This window comes from Crinia signifera, chromosome 19 (genome assembly GCF_055691185.1).
Source record: "Crinia signifera chromosome 19, ASM5569118v1, whole genome shotgun sequence".
In the NCBI taxonomy this organism is placed as follows: Eukaryota; Metazoa; Chordata; class Amphibia; order Anura; family Myobatrachidae; genus Crinia; species Crinia signifera.
Window position 1 is genome coordinate 48,930,519 of NC_139226.1, and position 19,059 is coordinate 48,949,577.

General features: G+C 44.9%; 1 protein-coding gene across 8 annotated transcripts in view; it reads right to left on the bottom strand.

Annotated features, from left to right (window-relative positions):
• Window positions 1-901: 901 nt before the first annotated feature.
• Window positions 902-19,059, bottom strand: part of LOC146042515 (myosin-10-like) — a 191,511-nt gene continuing 173,353 nt past the window's right edge. For 5 of the 8 annotated variants that reach the window (XM_083162556.1, XM_083162558.1, XM_083162554.1 and 2 more), the window contains 7 exons: window positions 18,128-18,216; window positions 16,628-16,751; window positions 14,767-14,975; window positions 13,999-14,107; window positions 12,812-12,984; window positions 8,701-8,724; window positions 902-3,859 (listed from right to left, as the gene is read on the bottom strand). In XM_083162556.1, the coding sequence (XP_083018682.1) occupies window positions 3,715-3,859; window positions 8,701-8,724; window positions 12,812-12,984; window positions 13,999-14,107; window positions 14,767-14,975; window positions 16,628-16,751; window positions 18,128-18,216 (873 nt within the window). In that variant the 3' untranslated portion in view covers window positions 902-3,714. The remainder of the gene's footprint in view (window positions 3,860-8,700; window positions 8,725-12,811; window positions 12,985-13,998; window positions 14,108-14,766; window positions 14,976-16,627; window positions 16,752-18,127; window positions 18,217-19,059) is intronic. The other 3 variants (XM_083162557.1, XM_083162561.1, XM_083162560.1) reach the window with 1 other exon arrangement.

Sequence of the window (19,059 nt, forward strand, 5' to 3'; positions counted from 1 at the left end):
CTTTTTGTACTGTGCGATGAGATGCCCGCGGGAGTGCGCACCTCAAAGCACAGATCGCACCGCCGGGATCGGTGCGTGTATGGGCACCTTAACACATTTACTATTTTTTCCTGAATTACTCAATAATAAACATTAGGCCTAGGGGTGCCATGACATTTTTTTGGGATACTCTAGAGCAGTGGTTTCCAACCAAGGACCCCCAACTGTGTCCATTTTCCAGGTAACCCAGCAGGTGCCCAGATGCACTCATTATTGAGACACATTTAAAAAAATCCACAGGTGGAGCTAATTATTTCACTTGTAATTCTGTGTAGAGACCTGGAAACAAGCAATGCTGCTGGTACTTGAGGACCAGGTTCGGAAACCACCTCTCTAGGGTGCCATGATTCAATAAAGTTTAGGAACCACTGGCATAGGGAACTACTTTCATTTTTATAGATATGTTTTTAAGTGATATGGTTCCGTTTCAAGTCATCATAGTGTATTTTTTTCTTTCCATTTGACCAGTGGCGTAAGTTCGTCCAAGTGACCCGGAGGCAAGATATATATATATAGGTGCCCCCTTCTTTATATATCACTCAATAGCAAGAGAGAGAGATCAGATATATATTGCCACAGATGTTATATTGATGGCTTTCAATTAACTGATTTAAACTCGCAAGGGAGGAGAGGTGCCCCCTTGGGAGCTGGAGCCCGGCGGCAGATGACTCCATTGCCTCCCAGAGTTCTGCCTCTGCATTTGACAATGTAGGTGTGTTTTTTTTTCACACAAGGTAAAACAAAAAGTAAAAGAATATTTGCCGACACCGGAATCTATAAAGTGGACAAAACACTGTACGATATATTGAACAATAAACACGGTAAACGATAGCTTAGTGCCAAGTACAACAAAGTCACAGCATAAAGGAAAAAGAATGACATTTTAATAAAAGCCATATAACCTTTCCTTCAACAGAGATGTGGCTTGAGATTTAACAGGAGAGCGAGATTTTCATAGGAAGCTCGTACATTTTTCTTGTCGATTAATTACACACCTCTTATTTCATTATAAAAAAAAGCACAAACGAATTAAAGAAAACAAAAAAAAAAAAAAGAAAATGAAAACTGCCTTAAACAATTTTTAAAAATAAATTTTATCATTTCCATTGACAGAAAAATATAAGACTGATTTTTAAGAACGGACATGAAACTCATGCTGATACATATGCGTACATACCATAGTCTCTGCCGCGGGACAGCCAGCACGGACGAGTGAAGTATGGATGTGCATTGCATACTCCTGAATACTATTAAACGGTGTTGGTATTGTATTAAACTTAGCGATTCATGCCACATAGCTCACTAGCACATGATTTATTTCCAAATCATAAGAAAATCCAGTGTGTGATAACGCTGTATGCCATTAATGTTGTGTACCAGTAAGATGCATCGCTGACCATGCGGGAGATTTATCAAAGCTTGGAGAGAGTTAAAGGGCCGCATTCAGAACTGTTCACTAGGCTGCGTATAATCGCAGACTAGCGAACATGTCAGCACCGCCCGCATCCCTTCTATAGCATGCGAGGGGTTGTGTACAAGAACACATCCCCTCGCTTGCGCCCGAAGGGGAGATAAATCATTCGATGGTCACTCACCATCGAATGATTTCTCTCTCCCATTAGGAAATAAAAGTCACTAACTTTTATTTCCTCCGCAGATCGTGGAAATGGGGATGGGTGATGACGTCAGTTGCCCGCCCACAGCAGGCATCGACCCGCCTGTGTTCCGACACCCCCACCATCGAAAATGGGGCCCTTTCCGAACAAGCCAGAATCACGCAGAAAGTACTGACCAATCTGCTCATAACTGTAATTTTTCCAACTTATTCTGCAAATACCTGAAGCTGATTGGTCGGTGAGTTCTCTCTGAGCATTTAACAATTATGCTATCCCCTAACAAATGACCACCAGAACCCATGTAGCGATATTCTTAAATACTGACTGAGTGTTGTGGAGGCTAGATTTGCCTTTACAAATAACTGAGGTCTCAATTCAGGTGCCAAAAGCAAACTAAATTTCCAAAATATATATGTTCCAATGAGAAGTGTTTGTCCTTATACACTCACTATAGTGTCGCTCTAAGCTCTCTATGCAGCTCGGCTGGTAGAGAGACAAGTAGTATAGGTGACCTCTGTATGTGTACAATAAGTATGGCTGATCGCACTGACTGCATTCTCCACCAATCCTGATCTCATCTAAGAGACACCAAGCAAAAGTTCATCAGGTTTAGCTCTTGTGATCTGGCGCCAACACGGCCTGCAATGAAGCCATATCACGGCAGGAATATCAATAGATAAATAACAGTGCGGTAGAGCTACTCCTGTATCCTTGCTATCACGTAACCGCCACATTGCCACCTACACACATGTAAAAGTGAAGAGGTTCTAGAATGGCAGAGTACGAACCAATGTTCTATAAATTAAAGTACCACTATTTGCCCACTTTTTTTCTGTTCGCCTTATTAAAACACACATTAAAATAGAAAACCGCTTTCAGCGCAAGGCTGTTGGCTGTTTCGGGACTTGTCAATACTGAATGTCACTAAGGCACCAATGAAGAAGCTCTTATCGGTCGTCCTACCAATGAGAACCCTAGGCAGGGAAACACATGGGCCCTCCCGACATTCAAGAACAAAATAAGAATACGACATGGCTTAGAAATACAGTGTCCATACCGTTAAATGAGACGTACTGTAGCATTCATCGAGCAGTGTCTGGATCTAATAAGAATGACTGATAGATAGAGAAGCACTTAGCTATGTGAGAAGTGTGGACACCTGGGTAGCCATTCTGATAAAATCCAGATGGTAATAGTCATAGTAATTCTATTACAATATATTAGCTGCCTCTATCTGTAAAACTCTTGCCAAAGACTACACCTGATCAGGTATAAAAAAAACCTGTGACATACTTGGGCAGCATGTACAATGCGTAGGGCATAAGCAGAACTGGAGCGCTAGAGTCTGGGAATACAGATTTATGTTATAGGGATGCAATACAATAGACAGGGACATAAACCAGTCCTGTACACCAGTAACTGAAGGAATGAACGCGGAAGCATAAGTGTAGTGTTACCTGGAATGGGCATGAGATTGGTATATTAATGTATGTATGGTTATCAAACCAAGCCCAATACTCAATACATATATAGTATGTTTATATGATATGGGCACATGTACTTAGTGTGAAAGGTGATTTTTATATCCCCGAACTGGACAACATGTTTTGAATTATAGCCTGATCTGAGTTGTACATCGTATAGAGAAGGTAAAAACAATATTTAATGGAAGTCATTGGAATTCGGTTTATAGTTGACGCTATTCTATTAACCCTGTTGTAATGATGCTAAAACCACTGGTGCCTCCATTACAGATATGCATATATTCCAATACCAATGTGTCTCAAATGACTCCATTTAGTTTCCTATATAGGTACGCCCACATTTTGCCAAAACTTGAGTTCATCCAATATAAAGTGCTCTGTGAGATTCATGGCTGAGAGGAGAAGACAAAGGATTAAATGCACTCATATGGAGTGTGTGAGTCACTCTTTCAAAAGTCGTTTAAATTGGCAAAAGCAGTCTCTAGACTATGTTAAGTGGTGTATCATTCCAGTTGTTTCTGTAGAACGAGTCTGTCCTTCGGGTTCACGGGGGACAGGAGGAAGTTTCACCGCTTCTAGTTGTGTGGGGTCTCTTGCTGCGGTTGGGGCTGATGATTGGCTGATGGCTCTCCGCTGTGTGCGTCAGGTTCCTCGTCGGAAACAGCTTCTAGTTGGTAGACTTGACGGATGGTTCGTGTGGTGAATTGAAGAGGTGCCCTCCTAAAAGTCAAAGAAAATACAACGTAAAGAGGCATATTTAAATACATGAGAAAGGACAAAGATTTTGTTATTAAAGATAGCTACCACATATAACTTTTCCAACTATAAGGGTACCATGGCACATACACATCATTGAGTGGCACTGACGTTCTCCCAAGAATGCACCTGGGTCAGACTTTAGCCAATCCCGAAATGCTGCTTCAGGTAATTGCCCCCCTGCCTTGCTTCAATGAGTCCTGTTAGTATATATGTGCTATATGCGTTGGTTAAACCCATATATGAAATCATCTATCCATCCCTTAAGCTTTTTTTTTGCACCACATATTATTAGTTACCTTGTAACAAACAAGAATAATAGACAACACTACAATGGACCCATCCTCATTGTTTCTATTTCCTCCAACCCAGTGGACTTTGCTTCACACAACATTCTACCGGTTACTGCTCAATTCAAACAAAAAATACGTTCATAGAAGACGTTGCCCTTACTGTCATGGGCTGTAGTAATGTATTCAAGATGGTAACCAGACACCACAGAGGTCTGGTTTAATGCATCTTATTCTGATGTGCTTCAGCTCGGATATCTGATTGTGTCACTGTGATTTTTATGCTTCAGGCTTAGCCCGGCATTCATGACTTATTATGTGAGTATTAAGGTATTAGGTATACGCTTCCCTCTGCTGACCCAAGCTCATGCCTACCTGGCTTGACCTTAAGAAACATATTAATGTTACTATGTACAGTTATGTCCTGGAATTGTGTATGCTGGACATTACTGCATGATGGTGGTTGACTCTGGATATCCCTGCTAACTAGAAGTGGTAGGCCATTTTGGCTGCCGGACGCGGTCCTGACAGCCGGGATCCCAACAGTCATTTACCCGACGTCGGGATCACGACTGTCAAAACTCCGACAGACGGGTGCCCGACGGTCACCCGCTATTCTCCCTCGTGGGGATCCACGACCCCCATAGAGGGAGAATAGAATAGGTGGCGAGTTAGCGAGCCGCTGTGCCCGCAGCGTGACAAGTGCAGCGAACCTGCAAGGGGCTCTGTTGCGCTCCCCATGCTGTCTGAGTCTGGGCAGTCGGGATCCTGACGTTGGGCTAATGACTGTAGAAAGGCACAAACTGTGGGATAGCTGATCTCAGTCTCGCCTGCACCTAATATCCCGTCTTAAGCCTTTTCCACTTTTCTTTCCTCCTCTTACTCTCCCCTCTCCTTCCGTTCTCTCTGCTCTATTGTCACCCCCATGCTCTGTTCCTTTCCATTTTTCTTCAATCCTTTATATGGTGATGTTTCATTGATCAGCTGTTGTACAGATATCTCCTTTCAATTGTCTCAAATTTTTTTTATCCTTTTTGAAAAGTTCAATAAAAAACGTACTTGATTTAAAAAGACAAATGTTGGCATTTAATTGGACTGGGACAAGTGAAGAACAATAATGCTATATTTTTATATTGATTGCAAACTTATTGCTTGATGATCACGCATCATCATCAGTAAGTACAGCTGACACAGTATTAAATAGAGAAAGGCACAGTCTACAAAATACTAGCCATGATATTACTGCAGAGGTTTCCAAAGATTTTTGAATCGAGGCATCCTAGAGTATTAGAATTTTAATTATGGCACCCCTAGGCCAAAGGTATCTTATTATAGTATATAATTAAGTAAATTGTGTTTATAGGGTCAGTTATGTGGTGTGGTACAGGATTTGCTTCCGTTTGTCCACATATTTTATGAATGGAACCACAAGCACTGGTTTTATCAATTACACCTTAATAATTTACTACCAACCCAGGGCACACCTACAAGCCTGTATTTGTGCATCCAATACAGTGTATTAAAATACACAAATAATTGTACACTTCCCTCTATACTATCCCACCACTTCGCAGTGGATCTTGTGCAACAAATTTAGTGCTCAACCCCAAGGGATAGAAGGAAACAGAAGGTCAAGAATCAAGGTAAGCAAGCACCTGCTAATAAGTAAAAGGGGCACCATGTGGCATAATGTAAATTGGGTGCACTACATTGTTTGATAATCAGACCTTGCGGCACCATGTGACATAATGTGAACTGGGGGCACTGCAATGTGGCAAAATATTAACTGGAGGTCAAGGTGTCATAATGGTAATTGGGTGCTCTGCAATGTGGCATAATGCGACTGCAATGTGGCATAACATGACCTAGCGGCACAATCTGATTTAATGTAAACTGGGGCATTGCAATGTGGCATGATATGAGCTAGCGGCATCATGTGACATAATGTGAAGTGCTGGCACTACAATGTGGCATAAAATGAACTAGCGGTACCATGTGACATAATGTGACATAATGTGAGCTGGGGGCACTGCAATGTGGCATAATATGAACAATTGGACCACACACAGCTGACACTTTACTGCTGGTTAATGCATCAAATAAATACACCACAGAAACACATGAAAGTTACAAATATGTAGCCCACAACACTATCAAATGGTTCTTTCACTTTTAGGGAGTCGGATGGATAATAAATTAGTATTACAAGTGAATAAGAAGATGAACGCATAATTCATTATGAAAACACAGCCTGTACTTTCTTAGCCCATATGTGGTTGTGTAAAATGGTTAACATAAGGAAACCTGAGGGCCCGTACACATCAAGGCATGGATATTGATAAGTCAGCAGGTTGAAGCACAGGCGGCTCTCTGTGCACTGCTATTCCTCATTAATAGCTCTGCCCAGGAGGGGTCCTGCTGTAACAGTCAGTGGCATAACATCTCTGACTGTCAGACAGGGATTCCTTTGTGCACTGGGAGATCAGCAGCACCTGGACTGTAATAAACTTGGACATGTTTTTATTTTCTTTTGCGGTGTAAGCGGCTATGAAGAGACACATAATTGTCAGACATAAGACAGGGACGGCACAGAACAGGGAGACACAGCCAAGACATGCCAGAGATTAGGGGATGGAGTTAGATGGAAGAAAACAGCAAAGAATCAGTGTGTTATTTATTTGGAATCATGTTAATTAACACTTCAGATCAAAGCACTGCAAATAATTATGTCTTACATCCAAAATGCTGCAATCTCTCACATTTAAGTCACTCAAGTCTTTATGTAAATTAAAAAGCAATGTTCCGCTATTAGATAAGCTGCAGGAACAAGTGGATCATACATTAAGATACATATAAAATGTACAGGGTGTGATTGCATCTTTGAAGACGTAAGTAGCAAAAACTGCTGGCATACGGTCCCAGTGGGTATGGATTGTATGGTCGAGCTAAAGATTGTCGACAGTCCTTAGGTCGACACCACTAGGTTGACAAACTGCAAGGTTGACATGGGTGTAGGTCGACATGGGACACGGTTGACAGGTCATTAGGTTAACACAAGCATTCGGTCAACATGGTCTAGGTCGACAGTCAAAAGGTCGACATAGAGTTTTTCACAGTTTTTTGCCCGGAATTTCATCACAGTCGACATGGACACAGGATTAAGTTCACTGCATCACCTCGGATACCTTGCAGTATGTCAACCTAGTAGTGTCGACCTAATGACAGTCGACCATCTTTAGGTCGACTAACCGACCGTATCCCGTCCCAGTGAAGGAAGACCAGTCCCAATTTCAGGGCTGGGTCCTGCATTGGGAAAGAGGGAACATATGTACTGGTCATGGCAGGTCTGCATAGCAGGGGGTGCTGCATAGCAAGGGGTGTTTTACATGGGTCTGTGAAGCATTGGATATACACAGCAGCCACTGCCACCATGCCCAAGTGATGCATGAACGATCACACGTGTAACGTGTACTTAGTAAGAGAACCACTCACTTCTGAAGCGGAGAGATATGTATTTGCTGTAACACTAATGTAGAACACTTTGTTGTACATGGCGCTACTGCACATTACACAATTAGTACGTTACTAGTTAGAAGCCTGTCAATATGGCGGCTTAGTCTCTAAAGTCTTCACATCCAGCAAGTTTGAAACAGATCATTTTGCTTTCACTTTCTATTAAGGATTAATTTGGTCCATCCAGTGGCCTCTAGTGGTGGTCACTGGCGGTACTTCACCTCATAGGAGGCGAGAAGTAGTTTGCCTTTAATATATACCGTATATAGATATAAATAACATGGAATAGTTCAAAAAATGTAATTTGAGATTTTATTGTCTTTCCAGTTTTTTTTGTTACAGATAATTATGGAAAGGGCTGAAAGAAGACTTACAGGCTGCAAAATGGTTGTATAACAGAGATAGCCTTCAGTAAGACCCATGCACACCTATATGAACCAGTGTGGTTCTGTGTGGCCTGGGTGCTTTTAATGATCACTTGGCACTGCTCCAACTATTACAAATAAATCAGGGATAAATATATATATATATATATATATATATATATATATATATATATATATTATATATATAATATAGTCTATTATTCCTGCCAAAATCACAGCTGGACCTGTACTTTGGCTGTGAATACGAATAAACAAACAATTGTTTATAAAAGCAGAAGTGCTGTCTTCGTGTTGCTAAGCTTGTGACTGTATTAGGGATACGGGACTGGTCACATGGGAGTGTGTGGTTGGTTGCTATGATACGGTAACTGCACTGTACAGGTATGCAGCTAAATGAGTATAAGGTTTGCAATAGTTATTTGTTGAACTAATTAGATATAGACCATGGTGCAGCAAGATAAAGAAAGAAAGCCAGAAAGCAATGTCCTTCATTATGTAGTCTCGTACAGCTCAATGTGCGGCATAGACTCTGGCTGGGTACTTGTGTATGCCAACATTAATGCAGCCGTCAAAGCAAAGGATCTCTCGCACAAAAGGGGCATGCACATACACATACTTGCGTTGGTGTCGCTCTAACTTGCTGTTATAAGGAGAAGACAGGAGAGAAATGATAGAAGAAAAGAGAATAGCCGTTAAGGTTACAGAGAGCAGCAGTGCACTAGGATTCATCTCCGAGCGTTGGCTACCACGGGGCCGCTATGATGTGAGAACATGTGCGGAATGTACAGAGATGACCCCGTCACTGTCCGCAGATACTCCCCTGCCCTTTACCAATAGTAGTAGAATTGGTTATGGTAAAGCGGATCGATGCTGTCCAGACCAGAACGACCATTTTATGGTCGGCCGCCCTTAGTCGTACCCGTCTACTTAGACGCCTAAACATAGTTGACCGCGTCTAGATCCACAGTAACAAAAGTTAAGCTGGCCATACATCAGAAAGATCGATCTTAAGATCGATTGCACTCATGATTGTGTACAATTTCCCTTGAAATCCCCGGCAGTCCTTGGTGGTTTTTGGACACACAATCTACACACAATCGATCATATGATCAGTCATACAATCCATCTGCTGCATGATTTTGTACACAAGATGTGCACACAATCTGCATACAATCCATCATACAATCAGTCATACAATCCATCTTATGATTGATTGTATGATTGTGTACACAAGATGAGCACACAATCTGCATACAATCCATCTTACAATCAATTGAGATTGTATGATTGGGTACAATATCTTTCTGATGTATGGCCAGCTTTAGACTTCCACATATAAGCGACGGAAGCTCGGTCGACGGCCACATGGTTGACATGAGTTTGGGTCCCCGTGGACACTGTATATGTGCACTTGGATAGTAAAGTATGAACCAAGTCGACCTGTGTCAGTCGGCACCAAAAAACTCGACCATGTGACGTTGACCATGCTCCTGTCGCTATAACGCTGGAGTCTAACTTCCGCTACTGTTGATTTAGACGCGGTCGACTGTCTTTAGGCGGGTTCGACTAAGTGATGGTTGATCTCGACATCGTAGATCCGTTGCCAGGTTACGGTAGAATTAGGGAGGTAGTGTAATCGCGATGATGAGGAGGATACCGTATAAGGTATGAGATGCGGAATTAAGGCTAAACACAAAATGTGTGATAAAAGTAGTCTCCGTATTGCTCTCAAGAATCAGAGCAATGTTATTACGCAGGACGGGAGCAGGAATGATCTGCAGGGTTGTGGCCATTCTCCCCGCGGGCGCTGATGCTTGGTACGCACCCAGGCGACTCGATAGCCAACTGGCCAATGGTACAATGCGCTTTAAAAATCTGCCAGCCCAGCTTTACCTCCAGTCTCTGCAGCAAGTGGCGGTCGGAGGACCGCTCATACGGCAGCTGGAGAAATCTCAGATTTTTCCTGAATTAAGCCTTTAATAATATACAAAGGACCCTATTCAGGTCCATTTGCTTACACGCACGTTCGCACGGGGGAGCAATGTTTAGCGACTGCGCATATGCATTTATGCGCATGCGCAGCTGCTTGGTGCTAGCAGTGTGGGTGTGGGGCGGCGGTGACAGGCTGCACCCATGGGAACGCCCAGCATTTCACGGGTGTTCCCATGAAAACGCTGTCTGTTCCCATGGTGATTCAGCGATGACGCAAGCGCCGGGGGGCAGGCAGATGATGTCAGCGGATGTCAGCTGCCTGCCCGCTTACCTACAGGGAGCCGCAGATCTACGACACCAATGTCTTACATTTGAGTGCACCTTAGAAATCATTCGATGGTCGGCGACCATCGAATGATTTCCATCCCGGCATGCAAGCTGCGAATGGATGTTAATGCTAAACATCCATTTGCATGCGTGCGGGGAAAATTGGCGTGGGGGGGCATTTGTGCGGGCGGCGTTTAAACCATGCGCAATACTGCACATTTCACAAGTGAAGCGATAATTTTCTGGAGAAACCTCAGCGTTCTCTGGATTTTTGGCTTATTACTGTGTAATAAATAGGTCCCTAAGTCTGCGGTCATTTCTAGTTGTTCCACTACACGGATTCGGTATAAAATCCCAACGGTCAAAATCCCAACACAGGTCAAAATCCCGAATGGGTCATAATACCGACAAGGACAAAATCCCGACATTTAAAATACTGACATGGTCAAAACACAGACATTTAGAATGTACAGGTGAAACAGTCAACATGAATTTGTGTCGACAGGTCACGAGGTCGACATGGTTTTTTCATTGTTTTTTTACCCGAATGTCGACAGGGTCGACATGGACACAGTTGGAAGTGAACCGCAGCCCCTCGTATCACTCACGGTGCCTCGCTGTGCTCGGCACACTATTTTATTCTCTCACCACTCCCATGTGGATGGTAGGGCATGAAATACCGCGTGTCGGCACATGTCGGGTCAAAAAACTGTGAAAAAACCATGTCGACCGTGCGACCTGTCGACACAAAGTCATGTTGACTGTTTCACCTGTACATTCTAAATGTCGGTATTTTGACCATGTCAGGATTTTAAATGTCGGGATTTTGTCCTTGGCAGGATTTTAAATGTCGGCATTAAGACCTATTCGGGATTTTGACCCTGTCGGGATTTTGACTGCATCCCCACTACACAATTGTTCCTGCGGTGACTATTACACACCTCCCAATATTCTTATTTGGAATAGTGAGGAAAGCATGTTACACCCCAGCCCACATGCCACACACACACAATGGTTGCAGAACTGCACCCATTTGGAAGCAGGAAACGTCCTCTTTACTCCTGGAAATCAGGACACTTGGGAGTTATGTATTATAAAGGGGCTTATCCTGTGCTGGCTAATATCCTGTGAAGAGTCTATGACACATCACATTGACACCAGTTGTGTTACTATTCATAAATCAGGAAATTACGGGTCCGAATTCTGCCCTGTGACCGATGGTGGGGGTTTGCACATGTGTGAATATGCACATACCCCGGAAGCGAACGGCTTCGTCGAGTTAACACTCGTTTGCACAGCCGTGTTCTCCGGACAGGGAGGTCCGGGGGCGGGCAGCAGCAGGGGAACACCCAGCGTTGTACGGGCATCCCCATAAAAACACATGGCGTTCCCCTGGGAACACAGGTGTGGCGATGCCTGCATGCGACGGGCAGCTGAAATCACATGACGTCAGCGCCCGCCCCCAATTCAGATGGACTTACTTTTCAGAGCGAACGCAGAAGAAATCGTTCGATGGTCAGCAACCATCGAATGATTTCTCCTGCTTTTGGCCACATGCGAGGGGATGTGTGCACGTGCACATCCCCTAGCATGCTCGCAACAGGATTCGGGCAGCAGCGGGGGCCGGGCGTTCGGCTGGGCGGCGCTTACCTGTTCGGTAGGCTGTGAGCATATGCAGCCTAGCAAACATGTCTGAATCAGGCCCTAAATGTCCTGCGAGGAACTTCCATTGGGCAGAATAATTTGTACCATGAAACCACTTTGTACTGTACATTACAGTGACTGCCAGCTTTAGGAGTTTAGCCTTTTGCCTGATTAGTACACATATTTAAACATACGGATATTATATGTATATATATGTATATATATATATATATATATATATATATATATATATATATAGAGAGAGGAGGAATAATAAGCGGCACTCAAAGGGTCTTGTCTCACGTAATAACTTGTATTTAAATAGTATCAATCAAGTTTACATCAATGTCATGGACTGGTGCCCCGACGTTTCAATGCCGCCACTGGCATTTTCTTCAAGGGCCCATGATCTGTCACATATACAGTACATTGAGTGCTGCTTATTATTCCTCCTCTACCTATACTTTTGGAGGCACCTGGGCAATTATCACAACAGAGAGGAGTGCCGGATCACACCAGGATTCTATATATATATATATATATATATATATATATATATATATATATATATATATATATATATATATATATATATATATTACTATATTTATAATTGTAAGTTTGGTTTAAAAAACATTCCAAAGTCTGCAAGGGTAATTGTTCATAACTTTAGAAACAGTCTGTCACTGTAATGCTTACTGAAGGCGACACTAACGTGCGTCTTATCAATATTCTGCTCTATCCCAATGACAGGTCTTCAGTGACGGAGAAGATAAATCTGCCTGATACTGCTCCTACACAAACCACAATGTCACTGAGCTTACCTTAGCCGGCTCCTAAGTGTGGTCACCTCGCGGTTCATGGACTCTGCTGTGTCGGTCACATCTTCCAGCTCTCTCTGCAGCCGGCGGCGGTTTGAGTTGGCCCTTGACGCCTCTTCCTCGGATTCCTCCAGCTGGCGTTTCAGCTGCTTCATGCGGATGTGTGCTTTCTCAAGCTATAAAAGAGACAACTTATTTACCAAGCCCTGTAGTAGTGCCAGATCTGTGATAAACGTTCATGGAGGCTGTGAAGCGTTGCTGCTATTACTCACTACAGATTTGTCCTCATACACGTAGTCACAATACGCCGTGCCATGTGCGACACCTGCAGCCAGCGAGCCGCGCTGATTGCCGTAGCGTTTCTTCTGCATACGTCTGTGTCTCACTCGCAGTGCAACAAAGCTGCTTCGCGGGACTGCGCTATTTGCACACACATATCACTGAAGTGTGAAGGCGTTTAGTTGCCCGGCATTGTGATTGGGCTTTGACGTTCACACCAAAACAACGTTCTGCAAAAGCCGAGCTGCACAGGACCTGGCGCGTAGAGGAGGGTATTTGGGTCGAATGTAGAAATATTGTGTTGGGTCACATCTGTAGGGGTATCCATCACTGGGTCGGCCATATTTAGGTCGACATTCAGTGGGTCCACCACTGAAGGTCGATAGGTCTTAGGTTGACATCGCTAAGGTTGACAGGGTTGGGAGGTCGACACAAGCATTAGATCGACAATGGGAAGGTCGACAGTCAAAATGAGTTTTCCGCGGTTCTTTTTGCCCATAATGTCGGCACCGTCTAAGTGTACCGCTGCACTCACCATTCTTTGGGTACAGTTTAATTCTCCCACCACACCGTAGTGCATGGTAGCGCATGAAATACCGCCTGTCGGCACAAACCCCCCCCCAAAAAAACGTGACTGACGACCTTCCCATTGTCGACCTAATGCTTGTGTCCATCTTAGCCATGTCGACCTATTTCAGTGGCCTGTCGAGCTTCATTGGTCGGCCCAAAGCAATTCGACCCAATGAACGTATCCCATCTGTAATACATTTCCTTTTATTCATCTGCAAATGCAGAAGACTAATAACTGTAACCTCTCTACTCTTGGAACGCTATTTAAATATGCAAATGTGATGAATCAAATAGAATATCATATTCATTAGGTTACAGTCAGTCAATTGATTAGATTATACCTGGTCTTTAAACTGATCGGCATTCCGTCTCTCTTCTTCTACCTGTATGAGCACCTCCTTCAGCCTCTTATCGGCACGTCGCACCAATTTGTTAGCCAAAACACGCTCCCTGGTGAGATGGAAAAACAAATCCTTACTTGTCTATTTCCGGTGTGGTCGCCATGATCGAGTCAGCCTCTATAAGAGCAGTGATATTGAGGGGTATTCAATGCTCTGATGGCGATGCTCGGGCACTATGATGGCGAGCAGTGCCAATATGTCGCCGTCAGAGTATTTAACTGCCTCCCCTTCACTCGCTGTTTCCACCGCGCTGGTTTTATTCCGTGAGGTGGAAACGGCGAGTGTGCCTATTAAAATGACAGGCCTCGCCGTGAAATGCAGCGGACTTGCTGCATTTGCTGCAAACTTTGCCGTTTAAGGGGATCCTCACCGGCCTCTGACGGATTTCATCCCTAAGGTTGAATACGGTGAGGGGTTTGGCGGTGAGGATGGCTTTTTCTCACCGTAGAAAACCCCCTCACTGTGGCATTGAATCCCGCCCATTATATTATCCCTGTCCTATGCATAATGTTGGCAAATCGCTGAGTGCAATGATTGGACAACATTTGGGGGTTTTCTTTCCTTTTTTATCAGGAATTCTTATATAAATTTGATTAAAATGAATAGATTTGGTGATTAGTAACCTGTAAATGAGTAATAGTGATTTTTGTCATTTTCCTACAAATAGGACACCCCATTTCTTACTGTAATAATAGATTCTTCACTCACTTTGATTCCTGTTCCATCTGCTCCTCCAGCTGAGCGATTTTAGACTCCAGGGAAGCGATGGCAATCTTGTACTTTGACCTGATAGTGGAATCCATCTCGTTTAGTTTCACTTTGAGTTCCTTGTTCTGTCTCTCCATCTGCTGACGGGCATTCTCTGCCTTCTGGGAGAAGCTTCTCTCAGCGGCCAGTTCTGTGGTCATGGTCTCCACCTAGAGGAAGCATCAAGCAGTGCAGCTGCAGAATCTCTCATGGAATACTTAAAATGGGCATTTCACTTTAAAGAGACAGTAAATAACTGTAACCACTATTAAAAACAGTGGAAACACAAATCAAAATATCATGCAAAGCCTAGGAAAGTAGAGGAAGTTGGTGGAACGCGTCTATTAGATGTCTAAAGATAGTTGATAGCGTCTAGATGGAGAGTAACGAAAGTTAGACGCAACCGTTAGATCGACAGGAATGTGACAGTCACAAGACGACACAATTTTTTCATGTTTTTTTTGCTTTAGACTGTTGATCTAACACTTGTGTATAACTTTCCTTACTGTCCATCTAGACACTGACTATCTTTAGGCGTCTAACTAGATACGTTCGACCAAGAGTGGTCGACCGCATGATTGTTGATCTAGACACCGATGATGCACTATACCAGAACCACATGCGTATGGTCAGTATGAGTGGGGGGTCCCTGAGCGCCCACACACGTGGGCGCTCAGGGACAAGAGGAGCTACATGTGTATTAGCCTAGGGCACCTGGAACCTTTAATCAGACCCTGGTCCTACATGCAGATAATCTGTGCCATTGTTATCTTCAGTTAAGGAATACTGATAACAGTTATTTATACAGGGCTCATATACAGTGCAGCATTTTAAAGAGAATATTTGGACATTTCACAACACTCTGCCCCAGTGGAGCTTACAATCTATATTCCTTACCACATGTACACAATTACTAGTGGTCCCGGTAGGATGTGGGAAGCGCAGGGCACAGGGGTAGCATGTGCACGCCAGGGAGGGTGACGGGATGCAGCCCAGTCACTATTGGGGGCTTACCCGGCCGCCATCACTGATGATGGCGTGCCCAGCACTGCTTCCCCTCAGACTCTTCACCTAATGTGAATAGATGCTGTGCGCATGTGCACAGCATCTACTGTATTCACACAATGACAGCATGGCAAGGGAGGGCTGTGCAATTTTCTCTTTAAAAATCAGGCAGGCTGTGGTGCCCTGCTACAACAGCCTAGTGTGAAGACTAAGTTACTGTATCTAAACTAGGGCGCCATGAGGAAGCCCACAGATAGGGCCTTGGTGAGAATGGTGGCAAAAACCTCAGTGCTGTGAGGAATCACACTAACAACGGCATAACTGCACACACCAAACATACTACATACACCTCCAATAGGGGGGTGCTGTGGGTACAGCTGTCTCGGGTCCAGGCAGCTAATTTTGCCCACCGCAACCCCCCCTACTGCCTCCGCTGCGCTCAGAGCGCAAACAAAGCAGGTCCCGGAGCGCAGGCTTACTCAACCTATTGTGCTGACGGCCAATTGAAATGCTGCACCGGCTTTTGAGCTAATCAGAGCTTGAGTACAGGCAGCCAATCAGAGAGGCTGCTGGTACACGAGCTCTGATTGGCTCACCAGCCGGTGCTGCATTTTAATTGGCCACCAGCATCCTGAGTTAAAGAAGCCTGTGCTCCAGGACCTCTGTTCCCTTCCTAACTCAACTGACCCCACACTGTCATTACACATAAGCAATACAGAGTCCACTACTGGTGCCATTGTAGTGACCAGTGTAGAGGCGCTCTCGCAGCCTGGCACATGCCGCCCCCATCCTGTCTGTATTAGTGCTGCGGTGGTACCTGCAGAGTGTATTTCCTGTATCGGTCATTCAGCAGCTCCATGTTACTCTGCTCCTCATCCAGCTCCTCCTCCAGCTGAGCAATCCTTGCCTCCAGGGCACGTTTCTCATCCAGCAGAGTAGATCTACAGGAGCGGAACTCATGAGTACAATGACAGAAGGACTTCATACATGTACACATTCACCAGCCATCTGCCACAGCCGCCTACTTACAGTTCTACTTGTGTTACTATAGATTTGAATATATGGCATGTATTAATTGTGCTTCCCCTAATTACTGCACGCTTTGACATGTATTGATCACATCTCTGAGCGCGATACTATCTTCTATCTGTTCTCCCTTTGTACTCCTAGTGCACATATAAACCCCACACACAATTTTATAGTTCTACTCATCTATTTAATAATTCAGCATGAGCGCTGCATGGAAACTGTGCTTCATGCATATTCATGCTGCTATTCAGCATGGAAACAATATAATGGTGCTGCAGACCTACACTTCCCATGCGGTGCTCCTGCCCGGGCCAGATGGAGCTGTAGCTCCAGGCCTCCACATAAAAATAGGCCCAACACCAAGACAGTATGATGATCACCAGACAGACACCGGCTGGCCACATGCTCGCCCACAAATCATAAGTATTAAAATCCCATTGTTATTTACACATGTATGCAATAATGTACTGTTATATATTTGGAGCAGACACTGGGGTTATAGTATATGGGTTCTACATGCCTACATGTCATTGGCCTCACCTCCTCCACTTCTCATAATAGACCCTGGTACATATTCAGCTCCAGGCCCAATAGGCACTTGATCTGGCCCTGCTCCTGTCCTGCCGCATATTACACATGTAGTGATGACAGTACAATATATAATAGGATTAGGATGGCCAATCCTGGGATCTGGATCAGCGGGATCCTGGGATTTGGCCCCAAAATTGCCAGGATTTCAATCACGGGATCTGAGTTTCCAATCCCAGGATTTCGGGATTGGATTGTGCATGGGCACACGCTGCCAGCTTCTACCGTCCCCAGCTGTGCTGTTCTGCGCAACGTGACATGGGCAGAGGCCATGGTGCGCAGGTCGCACAGCCACCTCCATCTGCACCGCCCGCCTCGCTCTTGGCCGCATTGCCCGACGTTTATTTCATTATGGAAGCCAATCCCAGGATTGGATTCCCTAGCTAGGATCCACTAGTGCAATGCAGTTAACCATAAGGAAACACATCTATCTATCGATCTATCTATCTATCCTAGAGGAAGAAGAATCTTCCTTCCTTTTCTACTACATCTAAGTCTGCCAATACAATTGCAGCATGGGGTAATATGCTTAAGAAGTCAAATTGGGAACCCAGGATGCTTATATACATATACACACACACACACACACACACATTTATAAAAAACAGGCAAAGGGTAACTATCGTAGTACAGAAAGAAGAAAAGCAGAACTCGAGGTATGTAACATAGTAGCCTCAGTAAGGACGTCTCAGACACGTACTTGCCACTGACGCCATTGGCCAGCTCATCAGCCAGGTCATCTCTCTCCTGCTGCGCTTGTCTCTTGGCTCTCTCCGCAGCTGCCAGGTCCTGTAATGTGAACAAACATAATGCTGTATCTAGATGCTGCCTAGGGTAAAGCCTCACACTATATGTAACATATGCACATGTATAGATTTAAATAATTTACTTTTATAAATCGCCAGCTGCGCGCTCCCGTGTGCACTCCCTGCTGGTCGCTGGTCGCTGGAGCATGCTCCTGCGACCAGCGGCTTTCCCCGGCGATCGCTGTGCCGGGAGGTCAGCGCCGGGGAGATCAGCATTGATCTCCCCAGCCCAGTGCCGCTGCTCCCTCCCTCCTCCCTTCACGGAGGTCAGCGCCAGGGAGATCAGCATTGATCTCCCCAGCCCCGTGCCGCTGCTCCCTCCCTCCTCCCTTCACGGAGGTCAGCCCCGGGGAGATCAGCATTGATCTCCCCAGCCCCGTGCCGCTGCTCCCTCCCTCCTCCCTTCACGGAGGTCAGCGCTGGGGAGATCAGCATTGATCTCCCCAGCCCCGTGCCGCTGCTCCCTCCCTCCTCCCTTCACGGAGGTCAGTGCCGGGGAGATCAGCATTGATCTCCCCAGCCCCGTGCCGCTGCTCCCTCCCTCCTCCCTTCAAAGTGACAGCAGCAGCGTCTGCTACTGCTGCACTCCCCCTCCGCCCCGTAGCAGTGTCTCCTTTTCATCGCTGATGAAAAGGAGACACTGAGCAATATGATTGCTGGCAATATATCGCTAGCAATCATATTGCACCGTGTGTACACAGCATTAGAGGCATCTGTGTTAATACCACTATGGATTTCACGGATGCCCATTCCCCAGTGGCACCCTTCTTCAGTTTGTGAGAGCTTTTCAGCTTAGACAGGCACTCAACAGCGAATCCTTGGCACA